We start from the raw sequence: 22,861 nt of genomic DNA on the forward strand, positions 1-22,861 counted from the left end.
CAAGTAATGCTTTTATACCCGTGACACAAGACACAGTTACACTGTAGTGGCTTGACACTGAATAAGTGGCTACTTATTACATTTGCTTGGATACAAACATAAAAAAAACAAAAATATATGTTTCAAAGTTCCCTTTCCCCTCTATGTGCAGTGTTTAAACTGACAGTCACATGCAGTGACTGACAGGACAGTGTGGTGACTGCGGGTCCCGTTGGTACACAGAATAGGAACACTGAAGGGCTCTGTCTCCGTGGCAACGCAACACACACACTCCTGCTCGACAGCAGCACTCTGCAGGGAGTACATGGACTTACTGCGACATTTACCCTGACAGACAGATGGGGAAAACGGAGGATCACATGGTGAGAGACAGATTCAGGACTTGATTAGTCTTTGATAATCTGGAGTTCCCAAAACGGTAGATCATCTCCTAAAAGTGTGAGCGTGTTTCTCACCTCGCAGTAGTGCAATTCAATCTGGTGCTCTGATTGGCAATCTTCCACTTTGACATAGTTCAATGTCCCTGCCGTCCTGTGACACGCTGACTCGCTACCTAATCACCAACAAACTCATATTAAAATCAAACTTTAAACCAATAAAAGAGGAGACGTACATGTCATAACACTACTTACACATTTCACAGCATGTTGTTCCAATCTGGCTAATAGTGCCCTGTGAATAGACAACTGAGATGAGCATCATGATTGTGTGTGGATATTGCGTGGTGTGTGGTGGGGCCTGTAACTGTGTGGCGTTCGCACCCCCTGTTCAAGGCATTCTTGACGGTTAAAAGGAGCGCAGGTGGTCGTTCGTATCTCCAGGGCTAGATCTCCTTTATTGTTCACACCACAAGCGTACTGGTTGCAGCCATCATCTCTCGTGGTATTCACCTAAGAGTGGGCGTGTGTATTAAATTACATTCACGACATACAGTACATAATGTAATTTTTTAAAGTTTTCATTTTATGGTAGTATGTGTGAAGAATGGTTTAGTACAGTATTGTTTAGTATATAAGTATGGTATGGCAAAGTACAGCATAGACTATGATATAGTTTAGAATAGTGTGGTATAGTGGCAGTATTGTATGGAAATAGTATAGTATAGTATAGTACAGTGTAGTACAGTGTAGCATATGATTGGATTCTTTGATATAATTAAGAGGAACATGGTATGATATGGTACAATTAAGCACAGTACAGCATTGCATAGTATTGTTTACTGTAGTATAGTCAACTTGCAGTTTATAGTATGATATATTGTGGTAAAGTACAGTGTACAAGTCATATAGCATAGTTTAGTGAAGCAAAGTATGCAATACCAAAGTATAATCTTTCATATAACACATTACAGAACAGCATGACATACAGCATGGTGGTATAAACATAACATTCCTAATACAGAATATTATAGAATAGTTGTATAGAATAATGTTGTGCAGTATGATAGTAGAAAAGGCTAAAACTATAGTATGGAAAAGCATAACACAGTATAGCATTGCATAGAGCACATTAGAAAGGCCTGTTTTCTGCAGGGCAATTACCTGTAAACTCATCTGCTTTCCATCCGGCATGCTTACAAAGCAGGTAGTGGCGACACAGCGACCACAGCAAGCGCCTTCTTCTTTCTGCTCAATGTATCCCTGAAGTGAGAATTGCATGTTAGTTGATGCACAAATAACTGCATGAGAACCAAGTATGTACAGTAAATTCAAACATATACATAAATGTATGCATTATAAGTAGGCATGCTGGATTGATTGGCCACTGATCATTATCAGACAATTATCAGACATGCCACAAATGCCTTTCAGTGCTGATTACAAAAGACTAGTACTACAGCAGCCCGCAGTGATCCCTGAATTCTGTGCAGTGTCTTGCCGTAGCTAACGTCTTGGGCTGTATCATCCTCCTACTTTCTTCACAGTGCGCAAGCATGCCAAAACAAAAACAACCGCCAAGACATGCCACAAAAAATAATTTTGCAGGGGTAACCCAGTAAAATGTGTGTGAAAAGTACAGTGGCACACAACAGTATATAGTACAAGGCACACAAGGGCAGATAAAGTGCAAAAACTGGGTAATACAAATACAAAATATTACATCATTTTTTTTCTACTATATACAGTTATATACATGTTGATCAGGTCACAGGTGTCTTGCACGGCTGTTGTACAGAATATTTGCAACAGTTTTTACTGCATACTCTGACAGTTGCAGAAAGTAAAGACCTAAAGACTAAATGAGTTGTTTAGTGCACTGAGTGTGTGTTGGAGGGGGTGAGACACTTTGTTCCTCATGTTCGCTTACTTAGCTGGAAGTCCTGCCACTAATGTACTCTCACATCCAAAGTTTCCTTGAAGAAGGTGTCTCATCCTCTGTAATTGATGACAAATGATGTGTGTTCTCTTGAAAAAATATTTTGTGGCTCCTTTTTTCCACATCATATAGCTGATAGCAGGGGTGAAGCCAGGAATTCTAGGTTCCATGAAAAAAATGAGCTTGCCACCCACTCTTTTTTCATTCATTACTAATTTTATTAGTGTGTATTTATTTTTGGGGCCTCCTGACACTGAAGAGACCATGACTTTATATGGCACCCATGGCTAATAGCATTCATCATAAATAAATTGACAAATGGAAAATTAATCCATGTGATCAGTATCGGTCAATTTCAGTCCTGGACGACTGTATCGGAATTGGCAACATAAAACCCTGATCGGAGCATCACTATAATTATTATTCATTCATTCACTTATTTTTCTACCGGTTATTCTCACGAGGGTCACGAAACAGTCTATTCCAGCTGTTTTCGGGCGAGAGGCAGGGTACACCCTGGACTAGTCGCCAGCCAATCACAGGGCACATATAGACAAACAACCATTCACACTCACATTCATACCTATGGACAATTTGGAGTCGCCAATTAACCTAGCATGTTTTTGGAATGTGGGAGGAAACTGGAGTACCCGGAGAAAACCCACGCATGCACGGGGAGAACATGCAAACTCCACACAGAGATGGTCGAGAATGGAATTGAACTCGGCTCTCCAAGCTGTGAGGCCTACGTGTCAACCACTCATCAACCGTGCAGCCCCAACATTAATTATAAGACCCTATAAAGGATCACTTACCATGGGGCAAGAAGTACAGGGAGTCGTCTTGCAGGATAGCCTGTATTTGTTGATGACACCATACTCCAGCATGCATTCGCAGCGTGTGCAAGCATCCACCATCAGCTTCTCCCCTACCTGCACAGAGAAACATTTTCAAATGAAAAAAAAAATTCAAACTGAAATTCTGCACAATATTTACTGCTTACACCAATAAGAGTCTTGTTGAGGACGCAAGCATCTAGAGGAGCTGCAGGGTAGAATAAAACAATATCATGATTATTGACAGGCGATGTGTGTTGCAAGGTAGGAAGGCTGACAAGAGTACGACATCTGCTGGAAGGACACTGCAAATGCATGTTGATAGTTTACCGATGCAGAATCATGTGTACACTGCACAGTATACTGTAAGGAACATGTATGTACTGTATATGTTTACCACAGTGGCAGCGTGGACAGCAATCATGTATGTCACAACGCAACTCTGAGCCCAGCGGGCAGGTCGGTGTGTTGATAACGGAGCAGCTGATGTTTGTGGAAGAGGTGAACACCTCATCTTTCACCCTCACACACTGATTCAACACACATTTATCAGTTGAAGACTGCCATTGCTCCCCCACCTATAGAAACAGATCAGATCAATGGACTTGATTACAGTATGTTTACAGTAGGCACATATAGATCAATTATTTGCATACATTTCTGAGCTGTCCTCCAATCATTGTGTCCCCTCGCATCACTCCCTCTGACTCTACACAGCTAGTGGGTCTGCACTTCCCACAGCATCCTCCACTGGCCGGAGTGTATGTGGAGCCCTGTGATGTGTAAATATAACATTATGTATAGTTGATGCCTTTTATTTTTGCATGTGTTTATTCTCACCATGGGGCAATTGTGGTCACACAATGGCGGAGAGCACTGAGCAATGTGCAGTGATGTGTCCTTGTCCTGCAGGTGACTGCAACTGCACTTCTCACATCCTTTATCCCACTGGCTTCCCACTGGATGGACCACACCGCCAACCACACACACCTGTTGGGTAATGGTTCTTAATCTATATGTATATTCTGGCATCCCTTGTGACCTTGTTATGCTTGTTGAACACACTGACTTTGTCTGGTACGCAACTTGTCTCGGTGCAGCCACAGTCGTTCGTCTTGAAGGCTGTGATGAAGCCAGGAGAGCAAGTGCGGGTGGAGTTGTGGCAGTTACATAAACACTCAAGCACATCACAGCACTTTGTCTTTTTCAGTCTTGGCTGTCGATGGGCCCCGCACTCAGGGGGGTGGAGAGGAGCACAGTCTTCTTTTTTGCAAACTGGGGTTGAAAAGAGACAAAGTCAAAAAACACGGCTGTGTGTGTGTGAGTGAGTGATAGTGGGTTGATGAGAATGCATCCTACCGCACTCATGTATGGGTTGACATTCTCCTGGGTTTTTCAAAACCATCACCTCACCATCCTCACAGCGGGGAGCTTCAGGCACATCACAGCTCAACAGATCACACACTGAAATGTCACAGTGGCAGCACGTGGGCTACATACACACCAAAGAAGTATTAACGTAACATTATTTTTGTACTTACCACATTCATATTCCGGGCAGCATTTGGAGTCTCTTTTTTCCTTTAGAACCTCACAGGGTCCACAGATTGGTGCTACACAATAACACAAATATTCAGTTATAAAGCATGAAGGTAAGAAAGCCTAATGAAGCAAAAAAGAAAAAAAAATTAGAGGTGTTTGCCTTTGAGATCATTGCAGGGTCGAGCAGTGCAGTTGATGTGTTGTCGATCCAAACACATGCAAATCAAACATGGGTTGTCATCTGGTACCCAACTCTGCAGGTACTGTGCACACACAAATACACAATTTGCAGTTACAGCCACTAGAGGGCAGTCAAGTTACATAGCAATGTATCACAAATTCTGTCTTCACAAAGAAAATAATGCTTTTTAATGGCCAACACTAGAGAGGTATTCATCCATCTATCCATTCATCTTGTATAGCGCTTGACCTCACTGGGGACGTATGCTGGAGCCTATCCCAGCTGACTTTGGGAGAGAGGCAGGGTACACTCTGGACTGGTCGCCAGCCAATCACAGGGCTAGTGAGGTATTAGTTTAACAATTGTTGTTGTATTGTGGTTGTACTATCGCTATGATAATAAGCACTAGATACCTCCTAGTATGAAGTAGCACATTGTCTCATACAGAAAAATGCTATCAAAATACTAAACACATTGTTAATGAATACCTCCACTTCAGCTTTCGGTCTCATTAGATTTTACAAGTGGACCTAAAGAAGTGTCTGGGGATAACTCATGAGTCTATAACAGATCCTGGTTGGAATAACATAAATTTAGTTAAGAGTCTAACCTTATATGCATGTCCGTGGTGGTCGACACACTGCTTGCACACCTCTGGAGACACACATGCTCCTTGATGCAAAACTGTCCCTCTAGTACAGAAACAACCCTCAGTAGGTGTGTCTGTACAAGATGACTGGTTACCCCTGGCAACCGACCAGTCACCCCGTAACGCCTGCGTGTTTTCACAGTCCTCAATACAACCTGTGCGACACGCGTCATACTCCATGGAGGCCGGGCAATGTAATGCTGCAAAAGAGTATGGAGTATAGGTGAAAGCCCAGATTGGTATAAAAGTATAAAAATAATCAAGTGATTTAAATTGACTTACGGCAGAGGCGGGAGCTTCTCCACTCTAAGCACACACCCCTCTGTCTACACATGAGTGCGTAGGCAGAAATGAGCTTGCACACATCCGACTCTTCACACGCCTGCTCCTCACATTTGGTGAGAAACACCATAACAGGTATGTGTGCGTGACATGGCTGAAACACCTCAGAGCGAAGGGCCTGACATCCCATCGATGCTCCAGTTGCACACACCGCCTTGCGTTTCGGCAAGCACACAGCCCCGTCTCTGGCCATGGTCCAGTCAGAGACAAATGCCTGCTGATCAGAGGTCGAGCTGCCATTACGTAAAGAGAGAATGCTAATGGACTCGTCCCCACAAGCACCTATAAGGAAAGATGAAGGGAAAATGCTGAATTACGTCAAAATCATAATGTACTGTAACAAGTGCAAACACTGTACATCTCACAAGATTACTGTACATGCTCATGAAGTGGACACAGGTGTTGATTTAACTGCATAAAAAATGCATTACAAATGTATTTTTGCATTTGAACAAATAATTATACCATGTCAAAATACTAGAGTATAATAATAGTAGTAGAGTTATTTGTCATAATTTGTCTGGACATGGGCGGCACGGCGGTCTAGTGGTTAGCGCTCAGACCTCACAGCTAGGAGACCAGGGTTCAATTCCACCCTCGGCCATCTCTGTGTGGAGTTTGCATGCTCTCCCCGTGCATGCGTGGGTTTTCTCCGGGTACTCCGGTTTGCTCCCACATTCCAAAAACATGCTAGGTTAATTGGTAACTTCAAATTGTCCATATACAAATGTGAGTGTGAATGGTTGTTTGTCTATATGTGCCCTGTGATTGGCTGGCGACTCGTCCAGGGTGTACCCCGCCTCTCGTCCGAAGACAGCTGGGATAGGCTCCAGCACCCCCCGCGACCCTCGTGAGGAAAAAGCGGTAGAAAATGAATGAATGAATGAATGTCTGGACATGGCCACCATTGAAGCTTTGTGTCCAACTCCCCGCTAACTTTCTCCCGAATTACATATTTGCTATTTCCCTAATTCCCTAATAAATTGTATTGCAAACATCAGCTTTACAGATGCCATGACTGCTCTTCCGGTTCCAGTCAGATAATGGGACACTTCATACTCAACAAGCAGGATCAAAACTAGCAAACTGCTGTCAGCGCTGCTCAAGCTGCATCACGTAACTCCCGTGACACAAGTTGCCGCTGCATTCAGGGACACTTGTCAATCACAACAAACACACCCACACATGCGCATGCAGCCCAAAGTAGGTAATCATGCTAAAAGGTCATCAAATATGTTACCACATAGTCCGGCGGTGTGGCCCCTGATGCTGGAGGTGAGCAATGTGATGGTGAATTCATTGCTCTGAGGCGTGAATGTCAGAATGTAGCCATGATCAGATTTGAGCTGGAGCATCATTCCTCCGTATCGCACAAGCTCCAGGCCCGCATACCTCCATGGCAGTGAAAGTTCATCCTGGCCAATCAGTGCCTGCATATAGTGAGCACATAGTTAACAATCTAGCAGTCCATGACACATCAACAACACAAAAACACCTTACCATCATATCATCCTTCAACAAGAGTCTATGTGGGCCATGCATCACCTCGATGGCTTTCATACAAACTTGGTTGTAATGTGCAGAGTCCTGACAGGGTCCATTGTGGAGTATGACCTCTGAACCTTCGCTGACACCTCTGCTGACAGTGAGGAGGGTGTAGGAGCACAACCCCTCTGCATCTAGCCTGAGTGGCAAGCTGTCAAATCGCACCACGTGATTGGTGGAACTGCCCATGCAAATGCCTGTAAAACAACACAAACAGGCAGCAAGGAGATTGTCAGGAAGATGTAAATATATATAGAGAGGTGCAAACCAAATCACAAATAATTTTGGTGTGCATACAAGGGCATTCCCAATGGCAGCTGCAGGCCTCCTGGACTTTTACAGGTGGCATGTTGCTTCTGCAGGCTGGCGGCTCCAGTTTATCGCAGCTGACTTTGTGGCTCTGCATGGTAACAGCCCCGCTGGGATGGCACAGAACTGAATGGCAGCCATCCTCCAGCATCCATGATTCCCCTGGCTGCAGCACACCGATAAAAAGATGCAGACATGTTATAAAAGGTCCGTTATACAGCCTACACCATATGTGTACTGAACCACTCACTTTTCTCTCCATTCCACTGTCATCAACACACACTCCTGGTGGACCAGCTGAGAGCCAAAGCAAACAGCCATCAACTACTGTCACCATCAGTGATATTATAAAAATGACTAAAATGCTGGTACGAGGTGTATTATTTTCAACTGTATCCATGTGTATGTAGGTGCATGCACCTCTGCAGATTCTCTCTTTGTAACCGTGGTCCAAAGTCAGCAACATCCGTAACTGATCCATATTTTTCAGGTGCAGACTGTTATCTTGTTTGTGACCCATAATGTCAAGCTCATTCTGGTCATAGTCTCGACCTACGCCGATGGGAAACACCGACACACCTGAGGGACAGACAAGCCAAGATATGTCAATAATGGGGGTGGGAGTAAAACAAATTAAAGGTCCCCTATGACACTAATATGCAAAATATACTTTTGAATGATGTCATAACAGTAATATGTAAGGTAGGGGTGTCACAAGACCAGTCAGGAAAACGTTTTTGTGACACAAAAATGCGATGAGATTTCCTGTTAGAACAACACTGTCTTGCAATAAAAAATATTGATCATTAAAAAAGAATATTCATCATAAATTGTCTAAATTCCAGCAACAAGGCTCGATTTTGGAAACATTCTTCCAATACGCTGCTGCAAGAACTCTGAGTCTTATTTAAAAGTCTTGAAAAATAGCATAATATGGGAGCTTTAAGGCATATTGCCTTAATTACCTGCAGCCAGTGCCTCATTTGCAGCTTCACGGACCTGGTCAGTCGACTTGTCAGTCACTATCATCACCACAGCCTTAGCCACACCCACTCTACCGCCCCTGATGGCAGCCTGCACAGCGTATTGTAGCACTGAGCCTACACAAAGACACAGCGGTGAGCATAAAAAGTCAGCGTAATGAAATGCACTCACATGTTTTTGTTTCCTCTACCGAGTGCAGGGGCAGCAGTTCTCCTTTTTGGAATGTTGTTCACCAAGCTAAGAAGATGAGACTTGCTCTGCTCCTCCTTCCAGGTGAACTCCATTGTGGCAGTGTCACCATATTGGATCACACTCACCTGAGTGGCTTTCAGACCTGCATGCAGTAACATGACATTGCTAAAGTGCAGTTTATTACTACAGTGCAGTTATTTGTTTATTGGAAAGTACTAGTCGTCTAGTTAGTTATTATACCTACCGATGTCAGCTGTGTTGATGAAAGCATTCACAAAAAACTTCATGTCATCAAACTGCTCCCCGGCCTTCAGTAGGAATAACACATCCACAGGAGTCTTACAAGGAACTGTGCAAAAATGTTTTCACATCATGTTACTGCACATGAAGGAGTCAGTGTGAAATGATTGTGTGTGAAGTGTTTTTTTTTTCCATACCTGTAGGTGGAAGGCTGGAGAGTGTGGGTTGAACCACAGGTGGCAGTGTCGGGAAGTGTGGTGTGACTATGGAGTGTGTGATGTTGACAACACGGTGGACAATTTTTGTGAGATGGTTGTAGTCTTCCACCATTATTGGCCTCTCCGGTGAGCTGATCTGGAATAAGTCAAACTCTCGCACTTTAGGTCCAACACCGATTGGATACACATATCTTTGGGTGTTTGTGGATGGTGGACGAGTCACAGTGTCCGTGGGTGGGTTCTCTGTTACAAGGAAAACCAACTGGGGAGGTGTGGGGACACGTGATGAAGGTGGGACTGAAGCAGTTTCTTTAAACGTTGTTGCCATAGCGGTGCCGGTGTTTGTTTTGTTTCCACCACGCCAGCGAATCTGCCTGAGTCTTTGTAGGAGTAGCATCCTCTTATACCTCAGATCCCAACCGCGGATCTCTATGGTCACTGTTATCGAATATTGGATCACGGTGATGCGAATGAACTCCTCCCTCTCGGCCATCTTTGTGATAACATCCTCCAGGAACAAGAGAGACTTGTTGAAGTTGGCCTCCCCGACTGAATCAGAGCCCTCAATGATGAACGTCACTTCCTTGGTTGGAGACAGGCTGGGGAGTGTGGGTTGAACCACAGGTGGCAGTGTCGGGAAGTGTGGTGTGACTATGGAGTGTGTGATGTTGACAACACGGTGGACAATTTTTGTGAGATGGTTGTAGTCTTCCACCATTATCGGCCTCGTCGGTGAGCTGATCTGGAATAAGTCAAACTCTCGCACTTTAGGTCCAACGCCGATTGGATACACATACCTTTGGGTGCTTGTGGATGGTGGGCGAGTCACAGTGTCCGTGGGTGGGTTCTCTGTTACAAGGAAAACCAACTGGGGAGGTGTGGGGACACGTGATGAAGGTGGGACGGTAGCAGTTTCTTTAAATGTTGTTGCCAAAGCGGTGCCGGTGTTGGTCTTGTTTCCACCACGCAAGCGAATCTGCCTGAGTCTTTGTAGGAGCAGCATCCTCTTATACCTCAGATCCCAACCGCGGATCTCTACGGTCACTGTTATCGAGTACTGGATCACGGTGATGCGAATGAACTCCTCCTTCTCTGCCATCTTTGTGATAACATCCTCCAGGAACAAGAGAGACTTGTTGAAGTTGGCCTCCCCGACTGAATCAGAGCCCTCGATGATGAACGTCACTTCCTTGGTTGGAGACATAGAGGTTGTGGTGGTAGTGGTGGAGAGGTGTTTTGTGGGGGTGGGTTCTGGATGAGGAGGGTGGGTTGTTGTGGTTGTGCTAGATTTTTCTGGTGTAGTCTTTGGCTCCAATCCCAAAGTGCAGAGGTAGTCTGTGACTTCTAAAAGACGATCCGGCAGCTCAGCTGTGCTGCTAAGGACATAGGCCCTGTTATCGGGATTGGCCTTTGTAATGTCATTAATCTGGGTCATGTTGACCCCTGGTCCGAGGGCCACAGTTAGCGTGGTGATTTTTTCCCTGCGCAGCATCCTAATGTATGCACGCATCGAGCGAGGGTTGGTGCTTGCCGTCAAGATGACGGCAACGCGACCAGTGTGCTCCCGTTTGTTCTTATCATAGATGTTGTAAGCCAGATATTTGATGGCCTCATCCAAGAAAGCTGCATCTCCTCCTATATAGTGCAGTTCATGGACAATCTTCTTAAACAGCCATTTTTGAACCTACACACAAAAACAAATGGATGTAGAACTCTGATGTGGGGAAAACACTGTACTGTATAGACAAAAAAACAAAAATAGATATCACAGGATTTCCTACCTGCAGGTCACAGGTTTTGACGCCAGATTGGTAAAGTAGCACTGTAGCTCGAGTGTGAGCGGAGCCCATGCGGAAGGGTTCAATCACTCCCAGTATGAAGTTTTTAGTGGCCTCAAATTCACTTTCACTCAGTGCTGCGGAGGCATCCAATAGAAAAGCCAGATCCATGGCTCGATTGCATGTCCCCTCAGGCATCATGGTGGTCATGGGTAAAGATGTGATGGTGGGGGAAGGAAGGGTCGGTGCAGCAATGGCTGCAGCATCACAAGCCTTGCATGCTAGGGTGTTGTTGTCACAGTGACTTAAGGACAAATGACAAAGAAAGCATTTATATAAATGAAAATTACAAAGCATGCAGCAGCATGAAAGTACTACTACTTACCAAATTTTGCATTGGGAAGGGTCGTGACGGCTGATGATTACTTTGTTGCCGTGAGAGATTTTATGACCATCATGGATGCACACCTGACACTCAGAGGGATCAACACACCTCATGGCCACCTCATCCAACAGCTGGCCTGAGAGCAACATTCTAACCGTTAAACACATGCAACACTGCAATGTATTTAAATAATACATGGATTTGACTACTGAAGGCACCTGGGGGGCAGTAGGCATGACACCCTTCCACGCATGTGAGAGAACACTGAAGAGGTTCAGGGTGCTGGCAGGTGATGGGACAGGCAGGACCACAAGTGCTGTACCTCCACTGACATAATTCCTCCCTTGATGTTAGGCTTTTTGGGTTCAGCTCCTCGCAGCTCATTGCTATCGATAAATAAAATAAATCCAAAGGAGGTGCGGTAAGGCTATTACATCAACTTAATTATATATCTCCACAATTAATTATAATGCAAGAAATAAGGCTGCTAAATAATTTTGGCAAGGTGTTTTTTTTTCCTCAAACCATGTTGGTTCTATTTCATCTGAACTTTTTGACATGCGCCAACAGTGACTGTGTTTCAGTTTTGTTGGTTTTGCTTTCTGTGTCACTAAATAAACCAACATACTGTTGTGGCACACCTACCATTTCCATTTGTTTGTCTGATTGTTTAGACTTTTTCTTTGAAGTGGAAACAGTTGCAAATATCGGGAACTCTGCTCTTAAAATAAAAGACACAATTATTGTAGTGCAAAGGACTGTTGACACTTACGGCAAAGCTCATTGGACCTCCAGCTGACGGAAACACCCCTCTCTGAACAAGCCTGAGCATAGGCTGCGATTACATCACAAAAGCAAGCACAATCGCCAACTGATGGACAGGAGCACGCTGCCTCGACACACATTTCCAAGTAAGGCTCAACAGAAACCTAAAAAGACACATTTGCATTCAGAATGATAATGTAGACCAGTTGATCAGATGGACGCCCTAAAAGATACATATTGCTTGGAGTCCAACCATAACTTGCTGTAAAAATCTAACCACTTGACGACACATGACATGTTAGCTCAATGTACCAATGATGACAAAGGAGAACAGCGACTATAACCGATATAACAGATGCAGATATGGGCATTGGGACATGCTAATTATTTTTACCAAAAAGACATGCTATGTTGAGCAAACAGTTACTTAAAACTGACTATGTATTGGTTATCTACATTTCTGCAACAGCACTCACCTGGCTGTTGCATTCTTTAAAAAGGGGACCACTAAGCACATGGCACGACTGCTCAACGGTTACCATTCTGACGATGTTGTCACCACAGGGAGCGGGTACCTGTTAAACACAAACACACAAAGTGCTTGTCTCATTGCTATGAACTTGTAAATATTGAATGTTGCCCTAAACCAGTGGTTGTCAGTTATTTTCTGTCACGCCCCCCACTGGGGGACAGAAAATTTAAATTGTTCAAAGATGTGACTGTGAGTGTGAATGGTGTGAATGTGTCCTGTGATTGACTGGGCTGACTCCGGGGTGTACCACAATACAAAGAAGATATAGAACCTGATATAGAAGAATGTTTCAAGGATACATGTCCAAGCTCCCACATTCCAAAAACATACTAGGTTATTGGCGACTCCAAATTGTCCATAGGTATGAATGTGAGTGTGTATGGTTGTTTGTCTATATGTGCCTTGTGATTGGCTGGCGACCAGTCCAGGGTGTACCACGCCTCTCGCCCGAAGACAGCTGGGATAGGCTCCAGCACCCGCGAAAGTGGTAGAAAATGATTGAATGAATGAATGTCCAAGCATTACCTGTGTTACATCAGCACAACTGGGAGAAATCTTCCAGGAGTTCCCGAAGTGAAAGGAATCAACCTCCATCTGATTGTTACTGCTGACAAAGTCGTTATTGACGTTCCCATCAAAGTTGCCACACAGACCACAGACGCGGCTCTACACACATAGTAAAATCTTGATTATAAAAAGAGAGACAAATGGTACAAGACTACGTATCACACCTTGTATGTGGCAGAGATGTGGACCAGGAGGTGGGTTCCTTTGTCCCAACTGAGGGAAATGTGTTTTCCCAGCAGTAGGGTGTAAAACTGACCCGATCGGACAATCTCGACCTGTGCACTCTGTGGGACTGGTACTTTCATCTTCACCTGAGCAAGGGAAGTGGCAAGTTGCTCATATCAAAATTTCAGGGAAAAAACAATAAATGTAACAGGCGATGTGGTACCTCTCCATTTTGCATAACAATTAAGCCACCATGGTAGAAGACTGATACCGACTTTGTACAGCGATGTCCCGCAATTCCACAGGCCTCATTTTCCACAAGTACTCTGAAGGAACCCTCTTCTCCATTACACATATCCTGTTGAAAATAATCAAGTTAAAGTGATAGTGGAATGGACAAAGGGGAGTGAAAATGGTTCTTCTGGGTTTTTCGAATCTCACCTGGACCAGGACATACTGGCAGAGTCCAGGGAAAGTGTATTTCAGGCCATCAAAGGTGATGTAATGGCCTTCCCCCACAGTGCGACATATGCCATCACAAAACGTCTTTGTGCAGCGCCATTTCCTGTTTTCACATATACTGCAAACAAGAAAAGAGGTCATGAAATCTCACGTTCTTATGATCTTTTTCACACAGACACACATCTATTTACCAGGTATTGCAGTCCACTGATACGGTTTGTCCTGATCTATAAGGCTTGTTGTGTAAGTAGCAAGGACACTGTTCTGGCACAATGCATTCTCTGTGGTGATATACCTGAAATATAAATCATGCATGTTCTCATGAACAAGTACTTCGCCCTAACCACACAGCACATAACATCACCTACAGTGCCAGGTGGACAGAAGCATCCAGGGATGCACAACTGGGAGACACAGGGAAAGTCCACATTACGGCAATTTCTAGCACATTCCAGACCTTTTTCTCCTGCGTTACACTTTGCACGGATCAGTGGAGGGACACACTGTGGTGAACGCCGGTCTGCAAGCAAGAATTTAAGTTACTAAGTTGTTCTAGCTTTTATAATAACATCCATGTGTTTGCCAACATGTGTAAAATCATTGTTATATTTAAATATTTTGGAGATATGACCTCTAGATGGTGCCAGGTCATCATCGTAGAAGAGATCAGACAAAGAAGTACTCATTTCGGTGGAGCTACAGCGCATGGATCCGCTCTCACAGTAGCTGCACAATAAATACAAACATGCAAAAGTTTAATAACTGTATATAAAATAGGGAACCTTATTTGGTAACAACAACTTGATTTGAAATATCCTCAACCCACCTCAAAATAATAATAAAATTACTGCGTGTATGTATGTTACATTACATAAACAATGTAAAGTGCTATATTAATATGTGTATGTTGCACTTGAATTTCCCAGTAGTGTGCCTGATCAATGCTTTTTCACAAACCAGATGCTGTCATGATCAGCATAGACATCGTTGGGCTGGTACAGCTGTCCATCATGCAGGCAGGTGCACTTGTCAGCCGTCACACATTCTCCAGAGTCACTCAGGTACTTCCCAGCAGGGCAAAAACAACCCTCCTCGCACACCCTCTCCCTGCCACAGCCGGCCTCCGCTCCAGACAAGGATCGGCAAGTGCGGTCGCACAGACTTCCACAGACCTCGTACACCTGGCCTCTAGTGCACTGCATTTCTGAGGAATTTAAATAAGCGGTGTATAGTATTTCAAGTCAATTCAAGTTTTTCAATGAAATACAAGGAAGAAGGGTTACCACAGAGTGATGGAGAACGCCAGTGCAGCAGCACCCCTTTGGCAGCACAGGCAGCTGAATAGGAGGCCAGCGCGGAGCAGAGACACTCCTCCCCATCCACACATGAGCAAACATCATAACGACAGAACCGTTGGAAAGGACCTGGGTTGACCAGGTAGTGGCATGGGCTGAACACATCTGACATAATCATTGAGCATCCTTCTTCTGCAAAACGCACTAAAAAAGGTGAATGCAGAACAGATGTTAGTCATATACATAGTGATGTGTGCTAAGTCACCGTGAGTGTGCATGCACCTCTTTTGGGGTTGATGGAACAGGGATCAATTTCGGGTTTGTGGGTTGACTTGCAGTCAGCGTTGATTCTCCAGGACTGAGCGAATGTTTGAGGGTCCGCTTCGACTAGTCCAGACCCAGACAAGAAGTCGTCGCCTTGGTTACCATTGTAGTTACCACAGAGGCCACAAGTCCGACCCACCCATTGTGTTCCCAGCTAGGAAAACGGATGTCATGTCAATATAATTAGGCATTCCAAAAATGTAATGATTGACTAATGTACCTTTAAAAGCACACGACCCCTGCCATCCCAGTCAAGGCGAAAGCCATCTCCAACCTTTATAAGCACAGATGACTGGACAGATCTCTGGATATGCAAGCGACCTGGAAATTGAGAAGCACTTCGAGGGGTAAGTGTATATTAGATTAGATTAGATTAGATTAGATTAGATTAGATTAGATTAGATTAGATTAGATTAGATTAGATTAGATTCAACTTTATTGTTATTGCTCATGTCACTGGTACAGGGCAACAAAATGCAGTTAGCATCCAACCAGAAGTGCAATTTTATAAGTACCTTAGTAGTACGTAAATGTAGAAAAATGGACAGATCTATGTACAAACTATAACAGGCTATGACTATAATACAGTGAGGATATGTACAGGGATATAAATGACTATAATATGGCTATTGCAGATTATAAACAGTATGCACAGTATGGATGTGACAATATATAATAACAGTAATATGTACAGTATCCTTTCACAACTGAATAGTGTGATACAGTTACAATTATTTTAAATTAATTCATTCACTCTTTACATTCTGTAATTATTTGTTTTGCTTTATAAGTAGCATTTATTAGAATTATTTTTTTAATTCTATTATTTTTTTAATTTTTCTTCCAAGTAGGTTCACTCTATATTTTGGTGAGAATCCACAAATTGATGACGTCATTTAAAAGTAAAAATGCACTTAAATTTAATAAAAACAAAAGTACAAAAAAATAAATGCAGGACTATAGACAACCATAATTTATCCCACTGCACATCGATTTTGATTTTCACATGCCTTCCAAACATAGTTGGGTGAAATCAGGATTATCATTTAATTCTCTACCTCGTGGGAGATTCTATGGTAATTAAATTATGCAATTTTTATGCACCGAGGCCGATTAATCCAACTTTTATCTGTGGTATACAATTATCAACCTAACCGTTTTATTATTTAAAAAATCACATGTTTATCAAATCTAAATGTCAGCCTTTGAATAGTCTTGTAAGTACAGTCCAGCTTGCCAATCATAAGGCGACAAAAGGCAGTCGTTACCCATCAAAATAGCTTACCATGGTGCATTGGGGTCTGGATGTCCATGCCGTTGACAGAAACCACTCCTCCATGCTTCAGCTTCACTGTCATGTCCTCAAGAATGGGCAGGCTGAGGGTCACGGAGCGAGTGCACACAGCATCCTGATCATCTGCACACTGAAAGACAACACCAGCTGTCAAATATCACAAAGAGACAGAAAGTGACAGAAATATATGCTGAGTTAATACCCTGTCAAAGATCCTGGTGTTTCATATTTTGCTGGTCTGTCAAGATCACATAGTGTACAGCAGGGATCTCAAATGCGAAATCGTATTTTGCATCCTGTGACTTGGCATTAAAAATTATTAGTCTAATTGTGGTCTGCAACTTGACATCAATGAGTAGTGTAACTGCAAGTAATCCAAGCAACACCAACACTGCTCTAACAGTGGTGTTGGAGACATGGAGACAGTGGGATCACCAGATACAGTAGAACACTACTTACAAATGACACCACAATATTTAACAGGTAAGTGAACAAGGGCTACTACAACTATGGGGAATAATAAACAACTATGTTAACTCCAAACACATAGCTTCAGCAACTTTTTAGAGAAACCAAGTACCACAATGCATGTTGGGAGCCAGCATCACTCCAAATTAGGCATGTGACAAAACATCTTTATCGCAAACTGCCCACATCCTGTTGCCGCGGCGTAGGCGCATCCGCGCCTGGTCTACAACAATAGAGCCCTCATTCTTATTGCAGCATCTTGCATTGCGGTTACCGTGAACCATGTATCGTGAATCGCACTGGATTATATACCGTGAGATTCCCAGCCCTTCTGCCAATACATAATGCAATTATGTTAAGTTTGAGACCCCTGTCATTTGTCATTTTTTGAAATAGATCTGGAATCCTTTTAAGGATCCTTTTAAGCCACCAAGAGTGAGACAGGGCAAAATGAAGTATATTCTGTGTTGTGATTTGTGAGTCAAATGCCTCCAATACCTGAACATTTTCAATAATGACAGAAAAGTGCTGCTCTGCACAGTCTCGGGCCAGCAGGTACTGACATAGGCCAGTGAAGGTGAAGAACTTGTTGTCGAAGGTCTTGAAGTGGGATTGGCCCACCACCAAGCACTCACCTATAAAAAAAAAAACAGATGACGCCACATGTGTGCAATTCATGAGAAACCTTAAACACAACAGACGTTATGTTCACGGGACATTTCATAGTTGAGGTTTGTATCAGTGTAGGGCTGGATTGCATTACAATGAGAAGTGGTTTAATATTTTTAGTCACCTTAAACCACCCAGAAAGAACTCCCAATATGATGCAGTGCACTTCTACACCACTCCAAACCAAAACCACAATAATAAACACACAATGCGCAATGATGTCATGCACAGTAAGTCTACTTTATGACTATTTTGGATTTCTCACCAGGGCAACCTTCATTGGTGCATTCCCATGAGCCATGTCGACACACACTAGGGACAAAAACACGTTAGAGACTGCAGTTTCATTTTTTACTGGTTACGTCTATGTGGTTCACCGACCAGGTATTGCAGTCCTGGGAGATGGTGGATCCTGGAGGGAAGTGTCGTCCCATGTGCACACATGAACACTGAGATACTTCCACACAACGGGTCCCGTCCAAAACTTTACCCACTGTAAAGCACATAAACAGTCACGGTGTGCTATATTTACTAAAACATGAGGGGGTGAAAAAGAGTGACAAAGCGATTACCAGGACATATGCAGCCATCAACACACTCTTCTTCGCAGACCTCCTGGATGTTGAGATTATGACAGGTTGTGGAGCAGGATTTGGTGCATTCACTGTAGTGCATTCCAACTGGACATTTAGGGACTGTACATACACATATTCGCACACTTATCATGTCGGCTCATTTGGCAACATTTTGCCCATGTGACTGCTGCACTTACAGCACTGACTCTCCTGCTGCCACCCTCGTAAAAGCATCCCGTGGGTGTGACATGTGCGGGCGTACTCCAAAAGGATTGGACAGTAGCAGTCTTCGCTGTCGGCCTGGTCACAGTGGCACACCTCTTTTTGGCACAGTGACAGGAACACCTCGGGGGAGACCAAGTGGGCGCATTGCAGGAACACAGAGGATGTCTGCAACACGCTGCAGCTGGTCAGAATCTACAAAAAGAAAAATTCAAGTTTGTTTCAGTTGGGATAGGCTCCAGCACTCCCGTAGCCCTCGTGAAAATGAATGAATGAATGAAGTTGTTTGTTTCTCCAAGAATCGGATTATCAGTACTTATACCAAATTATGGCCTCCTCCAAAACAGTTATTTACAACTAAAAATTTGAATCTATTTTAAATGATTTGATAAATTATTGTTATTATCTTTATGTGTTAAAATTTCAATTCTTCCAAATTTCTCAAATAAACTTCCTGTGGAAAGGTACTGAAAATTGATCCTTGCCAAATGCATGGGCAAAATTATTCAAATGCAATTGGAAATTTTACAAAATATATTGTCAAAATCTACACGCTTTCAGTTGTTGGTCAGTTTAAAACAATGTTTGCAATATTAGCCATGTTGGGCTACTATGTATATTCAACAATACATTTTTTGTTAGGTGGGTTTATTGCTACGGCAGGCTGAATGAACTTAATTAAATAGCACAGTATTTTTGACTTAATACAGAGCAGAAATTAAAGATTGTATTTGTTTCACAATGTTTATTTATGCCAATTGGCCCATCAGTCCATGGGTAGGTGTTCCTGATGGAGACAATATGGGGCAGTTTAGCTTGAGCCCAATCAACTCTGCCTGGCAACAACCCAGGAAAAAAAAGCGTCACAGCAATTCTATTAGTGTTTGTTGCATTGGTCCTAGGAAGTTAAAAATTGAAAATTGACAAATCCACACAAATGAAGTGTGTACGTGATTTAAAACAGGACACACTGCTTTGTCTGCGTGCGAGAGAGTGTGACAGACCTCTGAAGTTTCTTTTGAGCTGTTGCAGGACTGACTGGGAGTTGAAACACGTCGGCAGGCTTGACCTGCACCCTTCACTGCCCATGAATTTGCAAAGTCATAACTGTCCTCTGTGAGGAATCCTAAAATGACACAAACTGCTTCAGGAAACTGACAGCTTTGGCATTAATCACATGCTGCACTTTTCTTTGATTTTTGTTTGTTCTTAACCCTGTTATCGTTTGCCAATGCTGAATGATTCATCTTCCTGTTTTTTAAACCTTTGTGACTCAATTCATTTCTCAGGAAATAACCAAGCACAGCCTTGTACTGCACTCTTCTTACATTTGACACACAGCCATGCATGGTGTTACACCCCAAAGTTAGTTAATGCTAACCTTCTTGAGCAGTGTATTCATCAGCTGGAACAGAGTTGAAGTTGCCACAGAGACCGCAGGTGAGGTTTGCGTGGTGTTTGGTGAGCGTCAGGGCCATGTTGGCCGCGTTGTCAATGGTCACAGTGAAGCCGAACTCCTCGCTCCACAGTTTATAAAAGCCTAGCTCCATGCCCGCAAAAACAGCATGAGATGCATACGGCAGAGAAAGTCTACAAGGAAGGGGTGGCAATTGTTAAAGTCCAAAAACACACTATTTGAACAATCAAATAATTGGTCTATTGTTGGGATCTGTTGAATATATTGGATTCTATTGAATCAAGACATTTTGGACAATTCTATGATAACTATGTGACCATTGGGATGAACTACAACAAAGATAATGAGTGAGCAACTTCTCTCTCACAAATGTTACACATGTGATACAGAGTAATATACACCAAGATCAAGTAGAAAGTCTTCTCAGGGGAGTAGAACCTGTTATAATGTAGCTGCAAGGAAAGGGACCAATTCCATCATTTTTATTTGTTTTGTTTTACCCTGTTTCTCCCTGTGACAGCCGTCCATCTACAGACAGGTGAAGCTCAAACGCGTCGCCTAGAAATAGGGTGACTCCAGTTCTTTTGCCACCAACAAAATCCCCTGCAGGTGGACCAAAGTGCATACACAGTTTTACTTCAGGTTTCATACGAAGCAAAGATGCCTTTACAAAGTTAACATTACACTGTCAAAGAGGCAATTATATAATAAGACATACTGTGCCGACAGCCTGCCATGTCACTATATTGAAGGATTTAGAAACTGTCACCATAATCCTAAACATTATAGGAGTTTTACAGTATAAAGTGTTTCAATCTTGTCCTCACCCAGCAGTGTGAAGGAACGACGTTGGCAGTCTCCAGCCAGCAGGTAGCTGCAGTCCCCGGGAAACTCATACAAAACCCCATCGAAGGTATGAACGTGGTGCCGTCCAAACAGACTACACCTTCCTGTCATACCTGCCATGCATGCTAAACACGTAGACATCTTTTATAAACAAATCTTCAAGCATTTTATTGGTATAAAAGATGCATTAGATGCCTCTAATAGGGCACTCACCTGTTAGATGCATCAGAAGCCAGATTCCTCTCAAGCACCCGCTTGCACACAACTGGAACACAAATATGTTTACATGCTTCATTGTCATTATCTGGTTAAAAAAAATAGTACTGTACCTTCATGGTTACAAAGTCTGCTAATCCACAAATCTTGCTTAAAGAAAGTGTCCCACAATCCAAAAATGCTGCACTTTCAGGATTCACATTGTCTGAGAAAGTGTTTTGTCTCACATAACAGGCTCAAGCCACTCTATGTTCTTATTTTATAGCAAAATGTCCTTCCCACCCTTCTGCGTATCACTGGCTGGACTTGCCTTCCCCCACATCAGTTTATGTCAAGAAGGCCACGATATCTGTCCACAAGTAAATGCCTTGCAGCCCGACACCATCAAACTGCCTCAGTGAGACAATACCAGGATATGCCCACTGATCGCCTGGCTGAGTGATTAGTCTTTCATACGAGCCTTAGGCAGTGCCAACCCAAACAATTCTGATGGAAAACACAAATGCAGGCGATATCTCACGCAAAGAACACAGATTTTGGTAGTGCCACAAACGCAAATGTACAACTAATGTGTGCCAAAACTGCACGCGAACAATGGGAGCTAGGTCTTAGGAAGAGATGCAAACATCACCTATCAGCTGGGAAAAAAATAAAGGCATTGGCAGGTATAAAATAACACTTCCTGGGACAGTATTTCTTGATTATACTGTACACTGCATGTTCCAAGGCATGTGTGTGTGTGTGTATACACATACATATATATAATGTGTATAAATATATGTGTATCTGTATCTGTATGTATATACGTATACAGGGTCAGGCAAAATGATCTGACACATTTGTAAGTTAAATAAAAGGTAAATAAAGTAAAATAACAAAAAAGTGTTTGTAATTTCCAATAGTACATATAATGCCAATTTGTTTCATTATGTTTCATTATGTTTTACGTGTTTCGAGCTGGTACGGGATCATGTCTTCCGACATTGAAGTGCAAACGGAAAGCTCGATGTGTTGCAGTTACAGATTTGTTTGTTTTGATAGATGTTTCCATGAAAGCATGATGCTCACCAGTCCAATTTATCGAAGCAACTGAAAAAGAAACAAAAAAATGTCATTACAAAGAAACAAAGCAAAATGGCATTATATGATATTTTTTAATTATATGTACTTGTAAAATAAAAACACTTTTTGTTTCTTTACTTTCTTTACTATATTTGTCTTTTATTTAACCTACCTAAATGTGTGTGTATGTATATATATGTATATATACACACACACACACATATATATACATATATACACACACACATATATATACACATACACACACACACACACATATATATATATATATATACTGTACTATTCTTTGCGGGGAGAATGACGTCATTATGGTGTACATTCAGTCTGACAATGACGTCGTTGTAATATGCAGTCAAAAATACCCAGGCATTTAACAGAAACAATAAAAAGTATATCATAAACGAAAAGAAAAATAACAATCGAAGTCTACATTCTATTCTTCCT

The 22,861-nt window shown here is 42.8% G+C and overlaps 1 protein-coding gene across 1 annotated transcript; it reads right to left on the reverse strand.

Moving 5' to 3' along the window:
- vwf (von Willebrand factor) lies at window positions 1-21,678 on the reverse strand. The gene is made up of 53 exons (XM_058074596.1): window positions 21,448-21,678; window positions 21,332-21,383; window positions 21,100-21,243; window positions 20,773-20,875; window positions 20,237-20,445; window positions 19,860-19,981; window positions 18,831-19,050; window positions 18,631-18,753; window positions 18,440-18,551; window positions 18,324-18,370; window positions 17,888-18,024; window positions 16,913-17,051; window positions 15,848-15,948; window positions 15,586-15,781; window positions 15,292-15,507; window positions 14,966-15,212; window positions 14,640-14,734; window positions 14,377-14,528; window positions 14,200-14,303; window positions 13,988-14,126; window positions 13,770-13,904; window positions 13,546-13,692; window positions 13,340-13,480; window positions 12,759-12,857; window positions 12,290-12,446; window positions 11,736-11,903; window positions 11,518-11,653; window positions 11,136-11,436; window positions 9,334-11,038; window positions 9,141-9,245; window positions 8,895-9,038; window positions 8,686-8,820; window positions 8,141-8,299; window positions 7,971-8,017; window positions 7,709-7,886; window positions 7,367-7,608; window positions 7,107-7,296; window positions 5,807-6,148; window positions 5,486-5,724; window positions 4,855-4,957; window positions 4,694-4,765; window positions 4,512-4,616; window positions 4,222-4,427; window positions 3,993-4,142; window positions 3,809-3,925; window positions 3,550-3,730; window positions 3,320-3,360; window positions 3,132-3,248; window positions 1,542-1,640; window positions 762-890; window positions 633-672; window positions 456-553; window positions 1-327 (listed from the first exon to the last, which is right to left on the reverse strand). The coding sequence occupies exons 1-53, from the start codon at window positions 21,451-21,453 to the stop codon at window positions 142-144; spliced, it is 9,078 nt and encodes a 3,025-aa protein (XP_057930579.1). The 5' UTR covers window positions 21,454-21,678; the 3' UTR covers window positions 1-141.
- Between the last annotated feature and the right edge of the window lie 1,183 nt (window positions 21,679-22,861).

This window comes from Doryrhamphus excisus, chromosome 6, assembly GCF_030265055.1.
Source record: "Doryrhamphus excisus isolate RoL2022-K1 chromosome 6, RoL_Dexc_1.0, whole genome shotgun sequence".
Taxonomy (NCBI): domain Eukaryota; kingdom Metazoa; phylum Chordata; class Actinopteri; order Syngnathiformes; family Syngnathidae; genus Doryrhamphus; species Doryrhamphus excisus.